This window comes from Aphelocoma coerulescens, chromosome 6 (genome assembly GCF_041296385.1).
Source record: "Aphelocoma coerulescens isolate FSJ_1873_10779 chromosome 6, UR_Acoe_1.0, whole genome shotgun sequence".
Lineage (NCBI taxonomy): Eukaryota > Metazoa > Chordata > Aves > Passeriformes > Corvidae > Aphelocoma > Aphelocoma coerulescens.
The window spans coordinates 6,920,658-6,944,522 of record NC_091020.1 but is presented as its reverse complement, the minus strand read 5'-3'; the positions used below and the strand labels follow the sequence as shown (position 1 = coordinate 6,944,522).

The 23,865-nt window shown below is 49.6% G+C and overlaps 1 protein-coding gene across 3 annotated transcripts in view; it reads left to right on the top strand.

Moving 5' to 3' along the window:
• The first annotated feature begins 12,812 nt into the window (after positions 1–12,812).
• ARID5B (AT-rich interaction domain 5B) overlaps positions 12,813–23,865 on the top strand; it is a 114,878-nt gene continuing 103,825 nt past the window's right edge. For 2 of the 3 annotated variants that reach the window (XM_069019088.1, XM_069019086.1), the window contains exon 1: positions 13,035–13,356. In XM_069019088.1, the coding sequence (XP_068875189.1) occupies positions 13,066–13,356 (291 nt within the window). In that variant the 5' untranslated portion in view covers positions 13,035–13,065. Of the gene's footprint in view, positions 12,913–13,034; positions 13,357–23,865 lie in introns of those variants that run through there. The other variant, XM_069019087.1, reaches the window with a different exon arrangement.

The window sequence follows — 23,865 nt, the reverse complement described above, 5'->3', positions numbered from 1 at the left end:
TAATATTGCTGGGGAAGGTGAAAACATAATTGAAACCGTTTATTTTGGGGGGCATGCAGGACACAATGAGGCAATAGCTTCTGAGCAACAAATACCTGTAATTCGCCTATCCTGGTCTTACAGACTTTTAATTTGCTCTACAAATTTGGCTAGTCGGAGAACGCATAAACACCCAGAACTGTATACGGCACCCTATTAAACATTAACTTACTGTCGACTTAAAAAAAACCCCACTCGTGATATTAAAAACATAAGGGGAAAGAGATGCCAAGCTAGTGAATGAAGCCAGCTGACTGCTGAGAAGAGGCTATGGGGTTTGCTCCATAGCTTTGCTGTTTTCAGTAATCTGACTCACCGAGATATTTTTAGACACAGTAACAACTTCCATTGTTAAGTAATTTTTCATTTGAATTTTTCTCAAATTCTGCTGTCCTCTTGGCCTGCAAATCCCTTTCTTCAGCAAGGCAGTGCTGCTCTCCACACCCCAAGGAGGAAAGGGAACTGTGGAGGACTCTGATGATTTGGACCACATGGTGGAACAAGATAGATCTCAGCGTCAGGTTGGCAGGATATTTCCCTTTCTTCAAAGGTCTCCAAACCCAGCAAGATTTTCTTTGATACCTCTCCAAAGGGATTTATCAGCATTGGGGCATACATTTGTTTAGATTGTTCCTGTAGGGTGGGACTTTCAAAGGAGCAAAAGGATGCCAAGTGCCAAATTCTCACCAAGTTCTCCATAAAGATTTCCTTAACTTCCTTTGAAAATGCTAGCTGTGCTCCCTATTGCTCTATGCATCCCTGCTGGAAAGGTGCCCAATGGTACCCTCACAATGTGGGCACAAGGGATACAGGAAAGATTGTGACATTTTAAAAGACAGGAGGAAGAACTGGCCTGAGAGAGAGGAAATGCATGAAAATGTGGAGGTTGGGGAGGAAACAAAGAGGGAAATGGAGACCAAATTCCCTAGACCCATCATTGTTTGGGTTTTTTTATTCATCCTCTCTGCTTATTATTTCTCTCAGGTTTTCCCTGATATGTTTTAGTTAAAACAAGAGATGAGCATGTATTGAGAGCATGGGCAGAACTCAGGCCCTGCAACCAACTTGTGCTTGTGCTCTGGGCTCGAGACAGTTGGAACAGATGCAGGTGACCTGACGGCGCCAGGCGTTAGTCTGGTCCCCCGCAGGGCTCCCATGGGAAAAGCAGAGGCTGTGCCCTAGGACAGGGCCAGAGGGAAGTTAGAGGTTTGGCACCTGGTTGTCTTATGTACTTTTCATGAAGCAGGGGCTAGGTCCTCCCTGATGGTAATGCACTGCCTCAGAGGTAAGCGGGAGATCTACAGGGAGCTGCATAGAGACATTCAGGCCAGTAGCTCCTGAATAACAAATGCACTGCTGCCCAGGCAAGGACTGCCAGAGCAATTTGTTCTCCTGCCCCGGGAAAAGGGCCTGATGGGGGCTGTTTGGAGAGGATGCGAGAGAAGGAATTTTTATTTTATGAGTAAGGAGATACAGAGGCTCTTTCTGATCTGTTATAGGTGTGTTAATGATTTGTGAGCTGCAGCAGGGCTTGTGGTCCTCTGGTTATTGTGCAGGCTGAGAAGATCCAAGTTCTCTAATACCGTATTTGTAGTCATGTACCTGGCTAGTTTTTTAAAATGATAAGTACCTAGAGATTGCTCAGAACCACAACGCATCTTAAACCTAGTTTCTCCTTAGTGCTTGTTGGTTTCCAGATACAATTTAAGATGTTGATTTTGCCCCCAAACCCCCATGACTTGGTGTTGCAAAGAAAAGTGGTTCTGTTAAAATTTGTCTTACATGACAAGATAAGTAAACCTCAGCACATCCCTTCTCATCCCATGTTGACCCAAGGATTAGATGTCAGCTCCCTAATTCAGTGAGGGCAGCCACAGACCTGCTGCAGTAGCTCTGCCCGGTGCTTCTGAGGAGAGTGAGGGCAGCAGGATACTGAGGCAGAGAGGGTGCAGGGGCCCTTGAGTCTTTGTCTTTTGCAGAGAGCTGAGGGGCAGAGGGAAGAGCCTGGAGAGACTCCCAGTTTGTCACTGGGGCACTGAACAGGGCCAGCAGCCAGCCTGGGAAATCCTCAAATCACGGCCAGGAATGGTTGTTGAAAGGAGCTTCATCAGGCACTCCTGACTGTAAGTTTTGGGAAATCAGAGTTTTACTTTGATTTATTTCAAACATTCAGCTACCAAGAATAAAATAAGAACCTCTCATATGTGTTTTGGAGAGCTAATAAAATGTATTTACAGGTCTGCGAAGTCCTCTGCCATGTGCAATTAAATCAGCATTGCAAATCTATCCGAACATGGTGCTCCGGCATCAGCCTCCAGATGACATGTAACATGTTTGTGGTTTGATGGCCTCCACTCAAAAGGCTGGCTACACTATTTTTATATTTAGATTTATTTTTGGAGTTTATGGTTGAAAGATTTCAGCTCTGGGCAGCCTTTCCCATGGCTTTTAGCAGCAACACTTGCAGTTGTGTTTCACGTAATTAAACAGCCAACAATACTTAATGAAGAAATAAATAACATCAATAAAGTAGTAAATAATTATATGCAGACAAACACCAAAGACATTATCCATCAGGCAACAGCTGTGAGCATTAGTTTTGATTAATCAATAATGTTGTACAATAGGAGCAGGAATGCTGGCCAGGCCTCTGGGGGAATCACCTACGCTTTTCTAAGCAGCAAGCATTGTGATTTTAAGCAGAACTTTCAGCAGAATCTTTAATTAAATGTAACAGCCAAGAGCTCCTCCAGCAGCAATGCTGCACTTCTCAAAGCCCACCGAGCAGCTGGAGTTTAACCAAGACCCATTTAAGGAATTGTCTGTAGCTGGGAAGGTTTCTTGGTACGTCTGTGTTTGGGGATGCCAGTAGGGTACCACGTCCATCGGTGAAGGCACTGTTGGGCCAAGGGTGCTTGGGGGAGGTTTGGTGACCTCCCAGCAAGGGGCCAGCAGTGCCTGGCTTGTGCCACCTGCGAAAAGTGAGCTGGAGCTTTTGGCTCTGCCTGCAGCAAGGTGGCAGCAGGGCACACCTGCCCCGCCTGAAGCTGGAGCCCACGGGGCCTCATCCCGGTCTGGGCAGCTCTCAGAGCAAGCGCCTGTCCTGTATTTTGTTTCCAAATGTAAATACAGCTGAAATTTCCCACCCATGCTGCGGCTCCTCAGGAACCTGATGTGGGCAGGTTCATGACAAAATTGGTGAAGTCTAGTTCATCTTTATCCATACCTCCTGGAACAGGAGCCTTAATGAAGCTTCCAGGAGAAATGGATCTCCTCCCAGGCATACCCCTCTTCTCGAGTGCTCCTGCCACCAGCCCACTGAATTCCATGGCACCACTGTCTGCTCAGGTAGCATCCCTGGATTGTGCTGAGAGGTTCCACTGCAATCAGACAGCCAGAGCATGGACTTCTTCCTTTCCTTTTTATTTTCCCCTTTCTTTAATGTATAAAGAGCTTTAAAAGAAGGTAAACCATTGAGAAAGGCTGATCACGGCACCAGATCCTAACTTAAACAAAAGGCACAAGGCCTTATAGCCCTTACTCCCTTAAAAGAGAAAGAGGAGAAGGGACAGGAAGGGTTTCTGGTGTGTCAGGGACAGGTTTCCAGAGCCTGCATTCACATCTTGATGGTTTGTTCCTCATGAAACCAATTGCTGATGACTTCTTGGCATCTGAATAAGCAACAGCACCACGTTGCTTCCACTGTGAGTCCAATGCTGGGGACATCTCCCCACCAGCAGAGACAGGAGCATGAGAAGGGAGTGAAGAAAAGGCTGTAGCTTGGCTTGACATGAACAGAACAGATGTGCAGACCCACTCCTGAAGGGTTACTTTAATTCTCTGAGATGGCAGATGCACATAGGAATTTTGCAAGCATAAGGCACATGGGTTTGTTGAGCTAAAAATGGCAAATCTCCAGAGAGGGATGGACAGGGAAAGCCCTTGGCTCTTGTTTGAGAAATGGAGGTTTGCAGAAGGCAATGGGGGGAACATCCACATGGCTTAAAACCTCAAACAGTGCCCAAAGACCAGTTTTGAAGCCTTTTTTTCCAAGCCTTATCAGCAGGAAAAGCAGGAACAGAATCTCGCATGATAATTGCTGATAGTGCAACAAACCCCAGAGGGTTTCCTTACCAGCTTCTCAACATGCAGGCACTAATAAACTCCTGTGTTAACATTAATATTCCTGATAGTCTCTGTGGGCTCCTTCTCCCAAACGTGAATCTCATTAACATCTGCAAACCCAAAGTAATTTGTGGGTGTTTAAAGGTGTATCCTGTAAACTGGGGGGCTGCTGCCTGCTCACAGCCCCTCAGAGCACCTGCCAGCCAGGTATGGTAGCACTGACTGCACTTCTGGGGTCTGGTATGGCAAATGGGTACTGCCAAATCTGCACAAATCTGGTTACATCCCAGATAATGCCAAGTGAAAACTGCTCACATTTCTCCTTCAAAATCAGCAGATACGATTATGGTCTCCTCTCTCGTTGTGAAGGATATGTAGGGTGTTCCCAGGGGCACAGAGCACACATGTGCATTTCTCTGTGGATGCTAAGGCTGATGAGGACAAATTGCCTGTGTTTCTTGCAAAATAAAATCTCAGTTTTGTGTTGTTAAATAATTAACACAGTGTAGGTAGCCTATAAAACTCGTGGCTTTTCCTTTCCCTAGAAGACTGGAAAGCATATAAATAAGCCACAGGTAAAGGCAGGGTTTGGAGTTCTTTTTTTAGTGTTGTCGCATTCTTGTCACATAGAGTACCCCTATTGCCTTCTTCAGGAACAGTATTTATGGCAGATATTAATTTGGTCAATGTGATAAATTAAGAAATTACACATAAAGAGTAAGTTTTTGGTACGGTATGGACCTCTCTCCAGAAAAACAGCAACTTAATAACAGAAAAGATATTGACATGACTTCAGAATAAAGAGTTATTCTAGGTCCAGTTGTAAAGTACCTTAAATACTACTTTTTGCTAACTGGAATAAGGTTTCTGCAGACCTTTTCTTCCCAAGCAGACAATACTTGACATCTTATGCACTGCATCAGATAAGACAAGTGGATGATGTTCAAGTATTTCTCTGCAGTCCTGTTATTCCTGCTTTATTTTATTGAGATGAAGCTCTGGATTCCTAAACCTGGGAAGTGCAGAACTCATCAGGCCTCCTCCTTTCTTGCTATGCTGAGCCTGTGGTTGCCACTGACTCTGCTTAGAATGGGTTTTCCCTTGGTTTGCTGTTTTCTGGTAATTTTGGTAGGGGTGGACACACTGCTGCCAAGCGCGGTGCCCAGCAGCCAGCTCTGGCCTCCCTGTGGCTGTCACCAAGGATCACACTGTCCTCTGGTTTCACCAAAATTCAGGGCTTGGGAGTGAGCTCTTTTTGAAGGACTGCAATTTTTAGATCCATTTTTATTGCTAAGATAGGTAAAGCACCTCTCAAACTCATTATTCAAATGTGGCATATGTTTTGCTGTGAATTTTCAGTAGAACTCTTTCCAGTGATTTCCAAAATAAATGAGACTTTGCATAGTATTTTTTCCGTATTTAACATTGCCTTCCTGGCTTTGCAGCCAAGGCTTCCTTTTAAAGGCATGTGCATGAGATTATGCAATCATAGTATTCCGGATACCCAGAGCAATTAAAATAAATCAGGCTAGGTATAATGAAGATGAGCCAAAGCATCTGTTTCTCAAGAGGATTTAAAAAAACCCCACCAACACTATCATCCCCAGGGGCCTGAATCCATGGTGGTTAGACCTCAGAGATTCTTCTTCAAATGTCTCCAACACTCACTTGGATAAGAAAAGGAAGAGCTGCAAAGGAGGAGAGGACTCTCTGGTATGGCAACTATCCCTGCTCCCTGCAAACAGCAGCTGGATAACCCCATGTGTTTGGCAAAGCTGGACTTGCAGATTAATTCAGTTTCCCTTCTAGTGTTTTAGTTTGATGTGTGTACCTGGATGGAGGAGGAATGATTTCAGCATCCTCTCCAGCATTTACCATACACATCTTGTGTTTATAACCTGTAGTTATTGATGGTGGTGCCTCATCAGGAGGTGCAGAAATGTCCATCCCCCTGATGCCAGTGCGAGGAATCACAGTGACCTTGGGACACAGGAGCAGTTGCTCCTTGGGCCACTTGTCCTGCAAGACAAGAAGGAGTCTTCAGGCCATAGAGTTGAGGTACCAGGAGCTATTCTGATTTGTTTTCCCCTCCACTGCCACTTGGCACCAGATGCCAAAAGGTGTTTTCAGGCAAAACCAGGAAGGGGGCAAAGTGTGGGACAGTCCCCAGCAGCTCATCTGCTGAGCTGCCTTGCCTCGGTAGGAATGGCTCAAAGACAGCTTAGCCAAAGGTTAAATGTTGCTAAACCATACCAGATGATTGACTCATCAGTTTTGTGACATTTGTAGCTCAGGTAAAGGATGAAGACATGGGAATAACTGCAGAAGAGACTGCCAGCGCTTACTGGGAACAAATCTGCATGCAAAGGAAAGAGCAAGTCATGGTGGTGGACACACCAGCCCTGCAGGTAGTCAGGGGACCTCAGGAATCCTTTCTCTGTGTCACTGCATCTCATCCTAGTGCTGGCAGGAAAGATCTCGACAACTGGGAGGTCAAATGTCCTTGCACAAACCAGACTGGGGAAAACAGAAAAACTCGATCCCAAAACAGGTGAGAAAGAGTTGACATAAGCACTTAGGCATTAGGAAGGCAGTCTAAAGTCAGTAAGGAGGTGGAGTTCCCTGCTTTCATAAGAGGGCAGGGCAAACAAGGCAAAATTTGAGTTTGGCTGGTACATCCCATGCCTGGGAAGCCCACCTTGCCCTGACTTGCTCCCCAGCAGCACTGGCTGCTCCCTCTGAGACAACTGCTTACCATTATCTGGGGCCCACCAAATTTCTTAAAAAAAAGGAATTTTCTCAGAAAAAAAAAAAAAGCCATGACAGCTCAGACCTGCTAAGTGGAAAGAGGTCAGCTTGTTTACTTAAACCGATTTAAATCTGGCACATTGAGAATAGCAACTTGCTTTGACCACTGACTTGGGTAAATATGGCCTGGCATTCTTACGGTGATATTTCTAGCCTCAGCTATCCCCATCATGCAGGGATATATATATACACACATATTTATATTTTCACTAAAAACAGTTGAGGTAAATTATTTGACAGGAGTTGGATGTGAAGTGGCTGGTGTGCGTTTCCTGCTTGTCGTTCGGAAAGTGAAGCCCATCTAAAGTCCTACCAGGCAACATCCCTAAGCTTTATGATTATAAAAGAAATCGTTTGGTCACATTTAGGAACATTTCCAGTGGAGAAATTTTATTCAGGATTTGGTGAGAAGGCAGCTATTTTTAGCAGATAAATTTTTTCTGAAGTGATCCACACAGGAAAGGATAGCCAGGGATTGCTCGCTGGACAGTATCAGCGTTTCAGCTTTGAAGTGACAGTTCAGCCCTTGTGACGTGAGATGAAATGATCTCCGTGGCCTCAGCTCCCTCTTCCTTCCGCAGCTGTCCGCGCTACCACCACACGTAACAAGACATTATTTTACATAAGTAGAAGACTGTGCTCTGAGCCAGTATACAAGTCGTACCTGATTGAATATTGCCATTTCAGAGCCACCATCTAATCACATTTTTCAGGCTGTGTGAGCAAAATAATGTTGTTATAATTACACAGCGTGTTTGTGTGTATGCACGCATGTGTATTATATACGTATAATGATATTAGGATGATAATATAGCTGTTTCTATTAGCTCTGTGGTATTAATAAGGTATGACAGAAAGTTATTTGAAACCATTTGAAATCCCACTTGCATTTTCATATTGCTCTCAGATGTAATTCAGGGACTTGATTTTTATGAGTTATGGCTCTGATGTCACTTGTATTTTTGCGCATAATAGGTCCCACTGGAGCAAAATTCATCAGACTCAATTAACAGCCTCTGAAAATTATATCTTGGTTAGCAACCGATCAGGCAGAAGTGGCGTGGGCTCTGTTTTAGCTGACCCATCACCCTGTGCCACTACATGAAACCGGCTTTGCAGGCAGCAGTTAGCAGCCGCTGCAGCTCAGTAACTGTGAGAGCAAAGCAATTATTTTGGAGGCTGCTCAGCTGCTGGTTCTTCCCATCCCATGGCTGCACCCCTTGTTATGGGTCTCAGAATACTCTGCAACCATCTGGGCACCCTCCTGTTTTCGGCAGGTGCAGGTGATCTGTCCCACCAGTCACTATTTTATCGGTGAATATCTTGATACTCAGTGGTGATTATTTTCCTTAAGCAGCCTGATCTGGAGCCCTGGGGCAGTGGGGTGCTCGTTCCAGGTGAGCTGCTAGCAGTGCTATGGGGGAATTAAAAACACGGTGCCAGGGCAACAAAAAGAAATGCAAGGTAAATAAAAATAACTCCAAATGCACATATGAATGGAAGAATGGGGTTTGAAAGCTGATCTCACGTAGGGTTTTCTGCTTGGTTTGGTCACTTATTGGGGCTGGTGAATCTTTTGAAGGGAAGATAAATGCTCTGACTCCTGGTATTATTAATGCTTTGAGCTGGTGATTTGAACATGTGATCTAAAGGGCTCCCAAAGTAAGAGACTGATCCCAAAACCTGCTGAAGTGAAAATGGGGCCTCATGGCAATTTCACAGGGCTTTGCATCCCATCCTGTGTGCTGAGCAGGAGCAGGGGCTGGCATCACCCTCACAGCCCCGCTCTGACTCTATCTCCCACCCTGGGCACTCCGCATAAAACTCTTCCATGTCTTAAAAGCCTGGAAGGGAAGAGCTCCGAGCAGAGAATCAGTGAGTGAACTGGAGCCCCCCAGCACTGCTGGCTGCCCCCCCGTGCAGGCACAGCCCCGTCGCAGCGTGGGTCAGGCTGCGTTCCCTTCCAAGCACAAAGCCGGGCTTGAAGACTCCAACTGCTTCCTGTCTCCCAACATGCCTGACCACAACTATTTTTAATTGTAAGGCATGAAAATAAAGTTATTTAATAAATTAACACTTCAAATGCTTTTTGGTTCAACTTTGGCTGTTTATGAGGACCAGTCTTATTTTGGCTTCTATGCAGCCATTTCCAGCTACCACTCTGTTTGATCCCCATCTTATTTCCTTTGTAATCTACTGATCTTCTGTTGTTATCATTACTGTGTTTTATGGTTTTGCACTACTTTATTGACTCAGTGTACTGTAGACTGCTTTTTTTTCCCCCCCCTTTTCACTGAAAATAGCCTTTTATGAGAAGCTTAAGCAAAAGCCTGGAATGTCCAAGGAAAGCACAGAAACATTACAACATTTTGCACATTTCTTTTGGCCAGAGAAAGTTACAAAATATTCATATGAAGAAACTTATTCAGTGCCTGCAGGACAAAATCCAACTTTTGATAATATGAGGAATTTCAATTTCTGCCATAAACAGGCTCTGGGGTTTTTTTATTTATTATTTTGTAGTATAAAGAGTTTTCCAGGGGGAGGGGAAGGCTCTTACACAATTGATGTCAGAGCAGTGATGAGTATGCATACCCTCACTGCTGGGAATATGTACTCTTCTGCAGTGCCACAGCCTCTGTTGCTATCCCGTTCCAAACACTACCAACATTAGAAACTCAAACAGGATGCCAATGGTCCTACCAGCCAGCAGCACTGGATGAAGCAACACCAAGGGCTGGGGGCTGGAGCCATGGGGATAGAAGGTGAACCCTCCTTTTGTTCACACTGGGCCCATTTTCCTGCCCCACAGACAGTGAGCTCCTCTACAGCTGAAGGTTAGGTGGGGTCCTGCAGGAGCTCAGTGCATGGAATGGTGACTTGGGTCATCCTGCATAACCGCTGCCTCCCAGCGTGCTGCACGGATGGATAATCATCCCTCTGCTGAAGAGGACCAAAGCATGCCCTTGCCTGGTTATTCAGCCTCACCACCTTCTTCATAGTGGTTGTAACACCATGGTTTGGAGGGATGCTTGGAGGAAGACTGTGGCTGGTGGGAAGGATGGGGCTCTGCAACTATCAGAGCTGTGAGTGATGCTCCCCACAGTGGGGAGGAGCTCAAGGTTGGCAAAGGGGCCCCAGCTGCAGGGGTAGAAGCAGAGGGATTTGGGTATATATGGAGATGGGAAGTTCTCTTTAGTACTTGATTATATACTGTGGGAAAGGAGCAGCCGTACCTGAAATAAAGAAAATGAATAAACAACTAAAAACCTGTTTGTGCCCAATATATTGTAACAATCGTTTGAGGACGTTTTTTCCTGTGTGAGAATAAAACCCTGATTAAACATGCCAAGGTCAGTGAAAACAAAGGTGAATTGCTGAAGAAATGCGTGTTATTCCAGCCAGGAGTTCACTGCGCGTGAAACGGAGCAGCACTCCCTGTTTTGCAGGGATGTGTGGAGGTGCGGGTCTCGCTTGCATCACCTCCCATACCTGCCCAGCCCCTGACAAACATCCTCCCCCCAGGGGACTGAGCTCCCAAGCACAAAGTGACAATACTTTAGTGGCCAAAAGTGCTGCTATTCGCAGCTGCCCTGAGCTGTTCTGCTGGGTTTGCCCATCCAAGCCGCGCTCGTGCTGGGTAGAAGCCCAAGCACTGGTACCCGCTGGCTTCCTGCCGTCCTCAACAAGTATGCCAGCCTGCCCCCGGTGCTCACAGCATTCTCATCGCTGTACGAGCCGTGAGGCCGCAGACCGGACAGGCACTCGGAGCATCTCAAAAGGATATATGGGGGGAAAGGTGAAACCTCTTAAAAACTGTAAGGATTGGTAATTCCTCAAGAGGAACCAGCAGAAAAGCAGCCTGCCCCTGGAGAAGCACCAAGCATCCCAGCCAGGTGCGGACGCCGAGGATGTCAAGGTGAATCCCTCACCCTCATGGCACCGGTGCGAACCCTGCCCAAATTCCCGTGCCTGCTCCGTTCCCGCTGCCCTGGGCCAAGCCAGTCCTCGCCTGCGCCTCACACAGGGGTGCCCGTCACCGAACGTCACGGCTTGCAGCGGGGTTGGCCCCTCGTTCCCAGAGGGATTTGTGCACCGACCGTCCCCCGCTGTCCCTCTGTCCGGCACCGCTGTCCTTCTGTCCCGCCCCGCCGCCCGCGCCACGGCCGGGGCAGCAGCCGCCCGCCAGGGGGCGCCCCGGCCGCGGCGCCGCCGCCCGCACTTGTTGCTGCCCCCCGCGGCGCGCGCTGTGTCGCGATGCACGCGGCGCTGACGTCACCGCTGGCGTCATTATTAACGATTTCATTCATTTATTTATTTATATGCCCGTTTGTTTATTTGCTTATTTAATTATTTATTTGTTTCCGTTTCACGGCGCCCCGCTGGGGCGGCTCCGAGCCTGTGCCCGGCCTTGCCCCCCTCCCCCTGGGATCAGGACCCGCGGAGGGGGCTTGGGAGGGGGAATGAGCCACAAATTGGGAAGAAAGTGCCACTACTGAGGAAAGCGGGAGGGGCTGGGGGGGAAGACTTGGTCCCCGCGGAGCCGCTTTGTAGTGCTCCCCACCCCCCCCCCCGCGCCCGCGGAGCTGGGTTGGCTGCGCTGTCGCGCAGTGATGGAGCCCCCGGGGAAAAGGGCGAGAAGGACAGAGCTCCCCCAGAATGACCCGCCCGTCCCTGTCCGGGGCTGGGCGGATGTGGGCTCCGCGGGCGCGGGGGGCCGCGCAGCCCGCCGGCCGCAGCGGCATCTACCTGCGGGACTGCAGCTCCCGGGGCCCCGATGGGAACTTTCCGTGCCTGGCACTGCGGGCGGCCCTTGCGCCGGTGCGGAGCCAAGTGCGGAGCCGGCGGTGCCCGCCCCTGTCGCCGGCCGGGGCTCTCCGCGGCTGAGGCTCCCGGCGGCGCCCCGAGCTTCCCGCGTCAGGATCGCGGAGGCTGCGCGGGATGCGCAAAGCCGGCGGCTCTCCCCGACGTGCGGCGCCGCCGCAGGGGACGGGCGGGGCGCAGGTAAGGGGCCGCCCCCCTCCGCGGGGCGCGCAGCCACCTGCCCGCCGCCCGGCGCCCCTCCGCGCCCGCGGAGCCACTGCCCCGGGCCCCGCAGCGGCAGCACCGGCACGTCCCGCTGCGCGCCCATGTCCGCGGGCGCGGAGGGAGCGCGCCCATCGCCGCTGCCGCGCTCCCCCTCCCCCGGCTGCGCTGTCTGTTCCGGCCGAGCCGCGTCCCTCCGCGCAGCGCCATGAATATTGATATGTTTATATAATCGATAACCCACTTTCCATCCTTTCCCGGGGAACAGCGATAAATAAATTAGGGACGCGCCGCCCGCCCTCCGCGGGCCGCCGGGGGGGCGGCAGGGGGTGCAGCCCCTGGCGTGGGCTCCACGGCTGCCGGCGGTGGGAGCGGGAGCGGGCGGTGGGAGCGGGCGGCCCCGCCGGGCGCGCGCGGACGAGCAGCGCCCCTCGCGCCGCAGGAAATGGTCTTTATATTAGACATATACGGGCAGGTCCTGTCAGATCCGCAGCGCGCCCGCCCGCCCTTTCGGCCCCCCAAAAATCGGCGAGCGCGGGCAGGGGCCCCGCCGCCGCGCCGCCGCCTCCGCGCCGCCCCTCCGGGGCCCGCCGCTGCCCCGCGGCATTTTTGCCGGGCCGGAGCGGGCGTCGGGGGCCCAGCCGGCGTCGGGTGGCGCCGGCGGCGGGACGCGGCGGGGCGTCGGCGGGGCGGCGGAGCGGGGGGCGGGCGGCGGGGGGGGGCGTCGCCGCGCGCGGCGGGGCGGGAGGCAGCGGCGGCGGCGGGGCGGCGCGGGGGCGGCGGCGACGGGGGGCGGCGGGCGGCGGGGCCGGCTTTGCCCTGCCAGGACCTGCCGGGCTCCATTCACGCCAACAAGTTTGGGAGAATGTTGAGTTCAATCGCGCCGGAGCCGCGATGGAGCGCAGCGCACTGCAGGTACCGCGCCGCCCCGCGCCCCCGCCCCGCCCCGCGCCCCCCGCCGCCGCGGAGCCCCCTCCCTCCCTCCCGCGCTCCCCTCCCGCCGCCCTCCTCCTCCTCCTCCTCCTGCCCCTGCGCGGCGCGGCGCGGCGCGGCGCGGAGCCGGCGCTGATGCCGCTGCCGTGTTGTTGTTCCCCGCAGTGGGTCGGCGCCCCGTGCGGCTCGCACGGCCCCTACGTCTTCTACAGGGCGTTCCGCTTCCAGCGCCGCGGCGGTGGCCGGGCGCGGGTCCTCTCCCTCGGCGACTTCTTCTTCGTGCGGTGCCGCGCGGAGGAGCCCGCCTGCATCGCGGAGCTGCAGCTGCTCTGGGAGGAGCGCACCAGCCGGCAACTTCTCTCCAGCGCCAAACTTTATTTTCTCCCCGAGGACACCCCCCAGGGCAGGACCAGTGACCATGGCGAGGTGGTAAACGCGGCGCCGGCCCCCCCTTCCCCCGCGCCCGTCCCCACCTGCATGCCCGGGCTCGGCTCCCCCCTCTCCTGGCTCCCCCCACCTCGTCCCCCTCCCTGCGGTGCGTGGCGGGGCAGCGCGGAGGGGCCGCGCCGTCGGGGCGCACCGGTGCGCGCTGCCCGGGAACTTGTGCGGGTGAGGGGAAGGAGGGAGGGGGTCGGGGTGCGGGGCGCCCCCGGCCCGGCGGGCAGCGGAGTGTGTACGGGGCTCGCCCAGTCCTTCTCCGGCTTCATTAACAAACAAAAAAAAAACAAAAAAAAAAAACCTAACAAAAAAAAAAAAAACCACCAAAAAATAAAACACACGGAAAACCGGGGAAAAAACACGTTGGGGGGATTTCGATATTGTTCGGGGCTTTTTTTAAGTATTCGATATGTTTAAGAGGGCGGAAATTACGAAATGGAGGCAGAGGGAGATCAAACGCTCTCGAGCTGGCAGGGACGTGTTGAATAAAGTGATAAATGACAGGTACGGGAATAATACATTCAAATAACTTGCAGATATGCCTGGGCGTATTTCGGAGCCGCCGCGCTCCCGGCGCAAATGCGCTGCGCGCCGGCACCCTCCGCCGGCGGCCGCGCAGCCCCGCGCAGCCCGGGATGGGGCCGCGCAGCCCCGCACCGCCCCAGCCCCGAGCCCTCCCGCTATCTGCTTTTCAAATTCACTGCTTCACTCCGTGTTCTGGGGCGGGGGACGAGTGAGGTCCCCAGGCAGAGCTGCAGGGATGGAGTGGGTCCCCGAGAGGGACTGGAGATCTGGCGGGAGGGGGGACGAGATGTTTTGGGGGAACTTGTGTTGGAGATGCCGGGGGGTGGGTCCGGGGGGGGCTGTTTGCGGAGGCACGCGTGGCTGTAGGTGCGGACGTAGCCGTGTGCCCGCACACACGCGTACACAGCCGAAACTCGTTTCAGAGCCACCTTCGCTCGCTGCCACCTCTTCACTTTAATTTTCTGTGCGTGCCGCTGAGATAAGGGAGCCTTTTCCTAAGAATCAGGGAGATGACAGTGAGCAATGGATGCTCTGAAATTGCCCGTGGTGACTATTTAAAACTGTGCCTCTGCGTGTCTCGTGTGTGTGTAAAATGAAAGATATTTGGAAGGGAGGGGGGTGGGGAAAGGGACACAAATCATTTTAATACGCCTTAATGATCAGCTCATGTTACTGTGGTAGGAACATCAGAGAAAATTAATCCTACCATTACGAGTAAAACACTGCTCCGGTACGAGAGTTCTCAGCTGCGTGTACCTTCCTAATAATACTCAAAATTTTATTTATTTTTACGTACAAACACCGCTAGTAATTAGCCGTGTGATTATACTTGTGCATTTCATTCGGGCTTTAACTGATGTCATTCTGCATTATTCAACCATATGAAAACAATTTTCAATTAAGATAATGGCACGCCTTGAAATTATGCAAATGCCGGCCGTATTGTGTAGAATAATTATGACAAATGTAAAGCAGGTAAAAAGTTTCCTAATGCAGTTGTGTTTTACACCCCAGTGATGTCATTTCCCCTCTGGCCTAAGTTAGTCATTCATTAGCAGAGTAGCAGCAGCAGCAGCAGCAACAGCAACAGCTCTGAGTGATACTTCTCTGGCAGGGAGCCTACAGAAACCGGCACTGAGAGCCAGGGCCTAGAGAGGGCAACATAACACTCCCATTAAGAAATGTACTTTGTTTTCACTTACTCCATTAACTTGTTTATAGACATAGGAATGATTTTTTATGATCGATTTTTAATAGTTTGGAACAATCTGAATGGTGCTTGGGGACGTGCAGGCAGCAGAGAGACAAAAGGCTGGGTGCTGGCTGGGTGGGGGTAACCACTCTCACTGGGGCGCAGGGGCGGCTGTTTACCCTAAGCACCCCGAGATCCCGGTCCCTTTAGTAAATCACATCCATATCGGTTCCCAAAGGGGCAGCAGGGCCGCCTCTGGGGTCATGGGGCTTCCTGACTCTGGACTGGGCTCCTTCTGTGGGAGATGTGGCTCTCAAGTCAGATGCACCTTATAGCCGTCAGGGCGGACCTTATTCGCGGTGTGGGACTGTTGATGGGGTGAAACACCTTGTCTTGCGTTCGGGGAGTGGGAATGGAGTGAGCCAGTGCTTAAGCATGTATTGCAAATCTGTGGTGTCTGGGGCAAAGGGGGACAGGACTCTTGCTGTCACTGAAATTGGTGGTGAGGGGAGCGAGTGGCTGAATTGCAGGCTTGCAATTGAGCCCACCGGAGATTTAGGCACAGTCTCCAGCAGCTACCTGCGCTAGCAGTGTGATTAATAGAAGCAGCTGGCTGCCTGTTTTCCGTCATGGCAGCACTGACACTGTGACAATATTCAGCTAGTGGCTGTGAGGAGGGAGGAGAAGCAAGGAGGGATGTAATGCTTCTGTTACTCAGAAATTTCTGATGGCGTATTTTATCTGATTGCCAAATGTTTGAGCTAATCAGCAATAAGTGTAAATATAAGTCTTTTTATAGCTAGCTGAATTCATCATCCAGATTTAAATATAACTCCGACTGCTGCTAAAACCGGATGTTTCCGTGCACTGCCCAGACCCAGGGAAGGTTCAAGCCCAGGTGTGCTTCTGCTGCAGTACCCTTCCCTCCACCTAAGGCTCAGCATCCCCATCGCCACAGCAGAGAAACTCCTTTTCAGTGCCAGGAGCTGGCCAGAGGTTGTTTCCCAGGGAGTCTCAGTGGATGGTGAACGTGGGATGGGGCTGCTCACATGCAGCAGGTATGGTTGCTCCTGGCCCTGATGCTCGTTGCATCCCAAAGGAGACACGCATGGGGAGTCTGGGACCACCTCTGGCATCACGCTCAGACCAGGAGTCCTGCTGCATAGGAGCAGTGAAGACATTTTTGTAAGAGCAACAGTACAGTGGGGCCACTGCTAGGTGAACTAGAAGAGTTTTGTGCTACTTCACTGAAAACTTCGTTGCTGCTTTTAAAGCACAGTGGCCTGGGCACGCTGCTTCCCACCTCGCCATCAAGCCCAGACACTGCAGCAGGTGCAACACTGGCCAGAGAGCAAGAGCAGCCTTCTCTCGCTTCCCTCCAGCAGGGAAAAAGTTATTCTCCTTCATCCCTGCAGGGCCACTGCCAAAACGGAGTCCTTTGCTGGAGGAAGTCACCACCTTGCCTTGATTTTCTCATTCACTCTGGTCCGGCGCAGTCCCCTGCGTCACCTTGCGCATGGGTTGGGAAGATGTCCTTGATGGTTGGTGCCTCACACAGGGGTCAGAGCAGGATGCCTGGGGACCTGCAGAGATCCAGAGGGAGCAGCTTTAAGGGCACCCCATTGTATTTGAAACAGTTTCATGTGGAAAGCAGCCCCCCAGCTTTGCTGGCACCCAAGTGTGAGAAGCTGTGTGCCATCAGAAAGCGACTGCGCAGTCCCCTAGTGAAGCACCCTGCTCCTGTGGCATTCAGGGGGCACAAGGTGGGCTCACCCTCCAGCCCACAGGGTCTTGGCCAAACCCTCCTCCAGCTCATTTACTGCTCTCTGCTCCAGGAGGTGGTGTGGGGTTGTGGAATGACTGACCTTTGCAGAAGCAGTTGTAGAGTAAAATGCTTGTTAGTGCCTTGTGTTTTCATGTTTTTAAAGGTGTTGGCATTAATTAGACTAGGCTTAAAAATATATTTCAAAGTTGGTACTCATTAAATCCAGGAATGGTATTTGATGTGATGCATACAATTCCTAAAAAACCCTGAGCAAGCAACTAATTCATTTTGCGTGGAATGACATTCCCTGCATTGCCTTGCATCGTGGTGAGTGCTGCTTCCATTGGGGCCAGACTGTCAGTGGGGATCTGCCTTTGGTTCATTCATCAGCAGCAAAGTTTACTACGAACTCATGTTGATTTCATCTCTTCTCCCAAACTGGGGGATCTGATGCAATGCTTTTCACTTTGCAAATAATCCTTACTCATGCAAGTAATTTACATGAGTAAGCGTTGCTCATACAGAGGAGAGGAGAGAGCTAGTTTCCTGTAATTATTTCCCTAGAAGTATTTTGCATCTTCAGACTAATTGGGGAAAAGGAAAAAAAAAGAAGTCACTCCATAAATGTGTGTCATTTATAATTGCAGAAGAGATTCTTCCAGAAAGTTAAAGGAGGCAGCGTGTTCGTTCTCTCTTCATTTTGGGATAGATGCTGACAGCATCCCTCGAAAGCCTGGTTCATTTTATAGGGGCTCTCCACATGTGGGGATCCTACCCCAGTGCAGAAAGGTAGCATAGGCTGGCCTGGGCGTGGTGTCTTACACCAACAGTGCTTTATTGCCACCCCCCTAGAAAAATGTGCTACTCTCTTTGCAGAGTAATAGATGTATTTTTTTTTTACAGACGTAGGAATCTGTACACTCTTATTTGAAATGAGAACAGCCCCGTTTTAGTCTCTACGGTGTGTGCCTTATGCTCATATCTGTCAACACTGGTAATGGCAACACGTTTCAAACATGCAGATTATGATTATTAAAGGATGCTTTAAAAATCATGCTAATAGCATCAATCTCCAATGTACACTTGCTCAAATTAATTCAGCTTTGGAAATCAGGCACACTGTAATAGCAGTGTTAGAGAAATGGCATTTGTCATAAAATATCGTGGGTTTGGTAATTGCATATCCACTCTGTATATTTTTATCTCTCTCGCCACCAGTAGCATATGCTGGCAAAGGAAGGAGAGGGCAGTGATGTTACTCAGACAAGCCACATGTTGCTAGCCATTAGCCTGCAATCTGGAATATCTGGTCATTTAAGGCAGATTCCTTTAAAAAAAAAAAAAAACCAACAACTTTTTATTTTATTTCCTTTCCTCTTTCCCTCCCCTTCCCTGTGCATTCAGACTGTAGAATACACCCACTGCTTTCCAGAGTTGCTGTTCCCAGTCTGATCAGTGGCACTAAACATTAAACTCTTGTCTTTGGAGAATAATAGGCCTCACATGGTACACCCTCAAGCATGTTGAGATACTGTGCAGGCTGGAAAATAAAAATGTTCTAATTGTGTCTTTTAAATAAGCATAGGAGTGAATTAATTAGACTATATTTTGTCTTTAGTTGCTTAGTTACACAATAGTATTCCTAAGCGCAAGTAAGATAAATTGGCTCTTTTTGTGCTGCTTGTCCCTTAATCATAATTACTGTATTGCTCAGGAGAGTAACACATACATAGATTTTGCATTTTTAATAATATTCAAACAATATGCGAATGATATAGAAAGTATGTTCTGATTCAAGCTCTCGTATGCTTTTATTCGGGAAGAAGTTCTACTGCTATGGGAGCAATATTTGCATTAGTTGCTCAGAGATGTAGTTCTGGGAAATACATAATTGAAATATTCTTGCAATGCTTGTTCTGGCCCTTTCATTCGCATTCAAAATAACAATGCCTTAAGTCTCTGAACAGTCATCCACTCTGATTTAAGAGCTTTTTTTCTTTGTGTGCATGTGTGTGTTTGTGCGTGTGCAGTGTGGGCTCACACCCAGCGTTAACCCTGCACAGCCTAGACGCTCGCGTGATTCATAGTGTCGTATCAAGTTGAGCTTTTTATTTGTAGCTAAAATGCAGTCAGAAGGTCAGATGAACATCGGCATTTTATGGCATTAATCCAATGACCTTAATGCTTGGCAGGCGTCCATGTTTCTATGCGAAGGTGCCAGGGTTATAGATAATAAAAGAGTTTGTTTTCATTTTCTGGATATTTTAATCCTTCTGTGCAAAGCGTAGCCTCAGGTTTGGGGGGCTTGGGGCTACTCCCAGGGGCCAAAACTTTAATGTCTTACTGGGTTGTTGAACGTTAGCTGCTAATGATGGGCAGATTGATACACATACTGAACAATGGAAGGTTCTGGCAAGAAACCCCCTAGACATGCTCAGTGGATGTATGTGAAAATTGGCTCCATTGTTCTGCTGTATGAAAAGCAAGTAAATTATTTACAGATATTTGCTAATTAAAGCACATATTGTTTTACCAGCACAATAGAACACAAAATAACAAAAGACAAAAGAATAAGCTTGCATAATTTAAACCTGCTAATGCCATGTACTCCTTGTTAAGAAAAATATAATTATGTAATCTATGAGGAAAGCTTTTCGTACTGTAACTGTAGTAGGCAAAATTAGGAATGAATTGCTTGTCAACTTGCCTAAACTAAAACAGCTCTTTGAGATCTGTGAGCTATCTGATGGGAAAACATTTTGACTGAAGCCTATTTTCTCTTTGGTCAGAACTTCTATCTGCAATGACAGATATAAATTCAATTTGAACCTCTGGTTGTGAGTAGGAGGAGGGAGAAAAAAATACCCCAGTCACAAAGGAGGAGGCTCACAGTAGAAATGTCATGTCTAACTGCTCACAGACACCCCTCTGTGCACCCCATCTCCACCCTCCTTCTGGCCCAGATGTACCAGTACCCCAAAAAGCATCCTACAGAGACATGGTGCTGTTCTGCCCCAGGTCATTTTGTGTGTCTCACTTTGGAATTACTGAATCATGTGGAAAATGCTGCTTGCTAGTACAAGGGAAAGCAAAAACCATAGGACTTCACATGCTTCAGCTGTGTCCTTTAACTTGGTCTTTTCTCTTGGTTTTGGACCCTGGCAGAAGGGATGAACACATCAGTGTGAGTTTCAGACAGCTCTGTGCAGCTGTGCTTAGGCTGGGGAAATACCTGTCACCTGAATTTAACAAGATCATTATAGCCCTTTAAAGTAATTAGGAAAGGATTAACAGATGAAAGGTTCTACCTTGGCCTCTTTAAAATTCTCTGGTGTGCCAGGTAAATTCCTGATCTGTGCAGTGTTTCCCTTCTCAAGGCTCTTTCCATACGTTCATGGGTGGAGAGCAGTGGTCTGTGTAGGTCCCTGTGTGTAGGCACCTCCAGGGAGCAGGTCCAGACCCCAGTGGTCAGTTGTGCTCCACAGATCCTTTGGGACGCCTCTGTCTGCCCTGGGCTAAGGGATGCACGAGGAGATGGCACCAAATGAGGCACTCCAGGCATGTTCAGGGGGAAATGAAGCTGTCGCTGCCTGTGCCAAGCTCTGGAGCCTCTCCTGATCCCACCTGCAGAACAGGAGGAGGGTTCCCACCTGGCAGAACTGTGCCCTGGTCCCCAGGTCTGCATCACGCTTCCAAGGGTTCTGCTGGAAGAGCAGGGGAGTGTATGGCAGGGGAGTCCTTTGTGTACCTTGTAGGGAGGCTGAACAGGACACATCTCAGAGCCAGGCCTTTTCCATGAGACAGCCACAGTTTTTCAGCCAGTTTGTGATGGTGCAGTCTTAAAAACTGCCATGTAGAATCCCAGCCCACTGCTGGCAGCAGGAAAACAGGACCTCTTTACTCTAGAGGAAGTCTCTGAGAGCAAATCAGTCCTGTACAGATGCTCTTTGCCTCTTTAGAGCTGGATATGGTCCCTGGAGGAAGTGCAGCTTGTAGGAAGTGCTTCTGGAGACCTGGGTTCAGGTTCCTGAGTGGCTTCTGGTGAGTGGGTTAGGGCTGAATTGGGATGACCTGGTTTCTGCTGTTGTCCCAGAGCCCTGGTAGCATCTGTATGGCAGAGAAGAGCTCTGGACTAAAGACTGTGATCAGGACCTTTTGTTTTGATGTGCTGTCAAATAAAGCTGATGGTACTTCCCTCAAGCATCCAGGTAAATGCATTCCTACAGGAAAGGTGCTTATTGGCAACAAGCCCCCTCCTTCCCTTCTCCATGTCTGCAACATGACCTCCTGCTCCTCAAAGGGGTCTAGAGCAGGGAGTGGGATTCCTGAGTTGAGAACTGCCTTGTTACACACGGTATGGGAAGGTCCTTCTCACCTAAATTGCAAAATCCCTAAAATATACATGGGTCGTAAAACCAGTCCAGAATAAGAGAGGCCTTTATGCCCAAATGAAATAGGCAGTTCTGTTATCCCCGCTGAATGCAGTCCCTAAGAGTCACGCTGTATTTTTTGTTCCCGCAGATGAATGTGTTTTCATCAGCAATGTACTGGGTTGTAAAATACGCATCCCCAGCTATCTACTGTGCTAAAGATTTCACGGAAAAGGCTTGAAGATGTTTTCTAATGCAAATCATACTGATCAGATAAATGACATGCAGTGTCTCCTGTAATTATCAGCAAGAGTTTTTACAGTACATCTCCTGTTTCTCTCTAGGCCACATATTTGATGTTAGGAGACAACCAAGCAGGTGTTTGACTCACTCGTGCCCTCCAGAATTCCTTAAATGACCTCTGGAAGCACTGGAGTGAAAACAGTCTCAGGATGTGAAAGTTTTGAGATATCTCAGTTGCTGTAATTCTTTTAAGGCTGCCTCAGTGTCTCTAAAATATAAATCTTTCCTAGTTATTGGCAATGAGTAAGGAGTTGTGATGTACCGTATGCGGGTGTGCAATCGAGATGTAGAACTCCCTGTACTGCTCTGTGACTCCCTGCCTTGTAAGAGTTAATATTTCTTCTAAAAAACAATTATCTGCTTTAAACTATTCTAACTACCTGACCTCTTTCCCTGAATGTAAGTATTTCAGCCATCTGCTGAGTCAGGCAATATAGCATTCTGTGCTTTCATGAGGCTGTGATGGTTGCTTAGACAACAGTGACATAATATTTAAGCATAACGGCTCTCGAGAAGATGCTGTCCCCTTCTCCCTGGATGACTTCTCTGGAAATGCAAATCCAGTATGCTTTTAAAAAAATAAGAGAGGGATGAGAAGGGTTTGTGTCACCATCTTTCTTAACCATCTCCCCATTTTCTACTTGATAGGTGAAAGAATTGTGCTTTGCTTAGAAGTCTTGTAAGACATGCTAAAATTACAGGCTGACTAGATAACTGTTTTTATAGAAGCAGGGAAAAAAGTGCCTCTTTCTGTAGTCAGTGCTTATTTTGAGATTTGGACAACATTGTGGCTGGGACCATTGGCCCACTGGCCCACTGACCATTGGTTGGTCAGTGTCCACCTGAGATAAGTCTCATTCCTGAGCAGAGCTGAGATCTGTGCTGGTTGTTTTTTCTCTTCTTGCTGTAGCAGGAAAAAATGGTAATTAAAGACTTAACCGTGCAATGGAGACCTCATAAACACATCACTTCAGAGCATAGCTAATACATGATGAGTTGATTTTTGTATAGGTAGAGATATGTGTGCATTATTTGCGACGTGGGTGGTTTTCCATGTTTACAGAGAGATATAATTATGAATGACATGAAGGTTATACAGCAGATTTCTTTAATCTTCTAAAGGTTTGTTAGTCATGTGTCACCGTGTACTTGGTTTTTATTTTTTCAACATCTGTATTCTTTTGTCATCATGTTGAAGGGGTTTCTCTAGCAGGGCTGCAGCAGTAGATAGTGATTGATACCAAATGGGTGCAGGGGCTCCTCTGGCTGGCAGAGCCCTGCAGGTCCCAGAGCAACTTTTGTTGTGACACAAGCCTTAATCAAAAAGGAGAAGGGACCCTTTTGTCACCTGCTGCTCAAAAAAAACCCCCAAACCGCACAGTAGTTTAGGGCTGAGCGCTTGGAAAGATTGCTTAAGGATGTGTGAAAGCTTGGCAAGCACACTGAAATTCCGGAGCTAGTGAGATAGTTGGGCGACATCTGTTTGGGTGGCATGGCAGAGGGGCAGATGACCTCTTGTGTCAGCAAACTGCCAAGATGTGGGGAAGACAGCCCCTCTGGAGCTGCCTGTGGCTCAGGCTCCTCAGAAAGCGGGGACTGGAGGCACCTGCCATGCCTTGCTGGGTAACCGTGTTTGTATGATGAGGCGCCTGGGTGGAAATGTCCCTGGAGATACATTCCCACACCAGCGAGATCTGCATTGGCAGCGGCAGTCAGAGGAGGACTGCAGTCTGATCTGCGGTATTTGAGGAGTGTTTGATAAGTTGGGAAGGACGTGGACAATTCTGTGTGAATTGGGTCAAAAATGAGTGGTGAGGGAGGGAGCAGGTCTGTCCAGTCCTGCTCTGTGACAGGCAGAGCCACCCAAGGCAGGCCCTGAAATGGTTCAGGGCATTTTTCCATTTCCCGCCTCAGAGTGAACTAGGCCGCGTTTCCCTTGTGCTGCTGTGGTGATCCCTGGCAGTACAAGGGGAGGACAGGAATTTGGGGGCCAGCCTGGTGCCCTTAGGGAGAGGGATTTGGGGGCCAGCCTGGTGCCCTTAGGGATGTGGGCTGCAGGGATGACCAGCTGTCCTTGGGGACAAAGATGGTGTGGAGGTGACTGAGTGGCCCTGACAAAGGGCCATCAGCTGTGGGGGTGGGGGGGTTCAGCCCAGAGCTCTTGTCACAGCACAGGGACAGCCTGGACTCCTTTTGTATTTCCTATTTGTGCTGGGCTGCTCCCTGGTGCCATCCTGGGCACCCCTTTGCACGCTGTGGCTGTATTTGGAGTCTTGGTGCCATTTTGCAGAGGGCTGAGGGGGACACAGAGTGGTCTTTTTGCGGTGTCTTTCCCTGGCCCC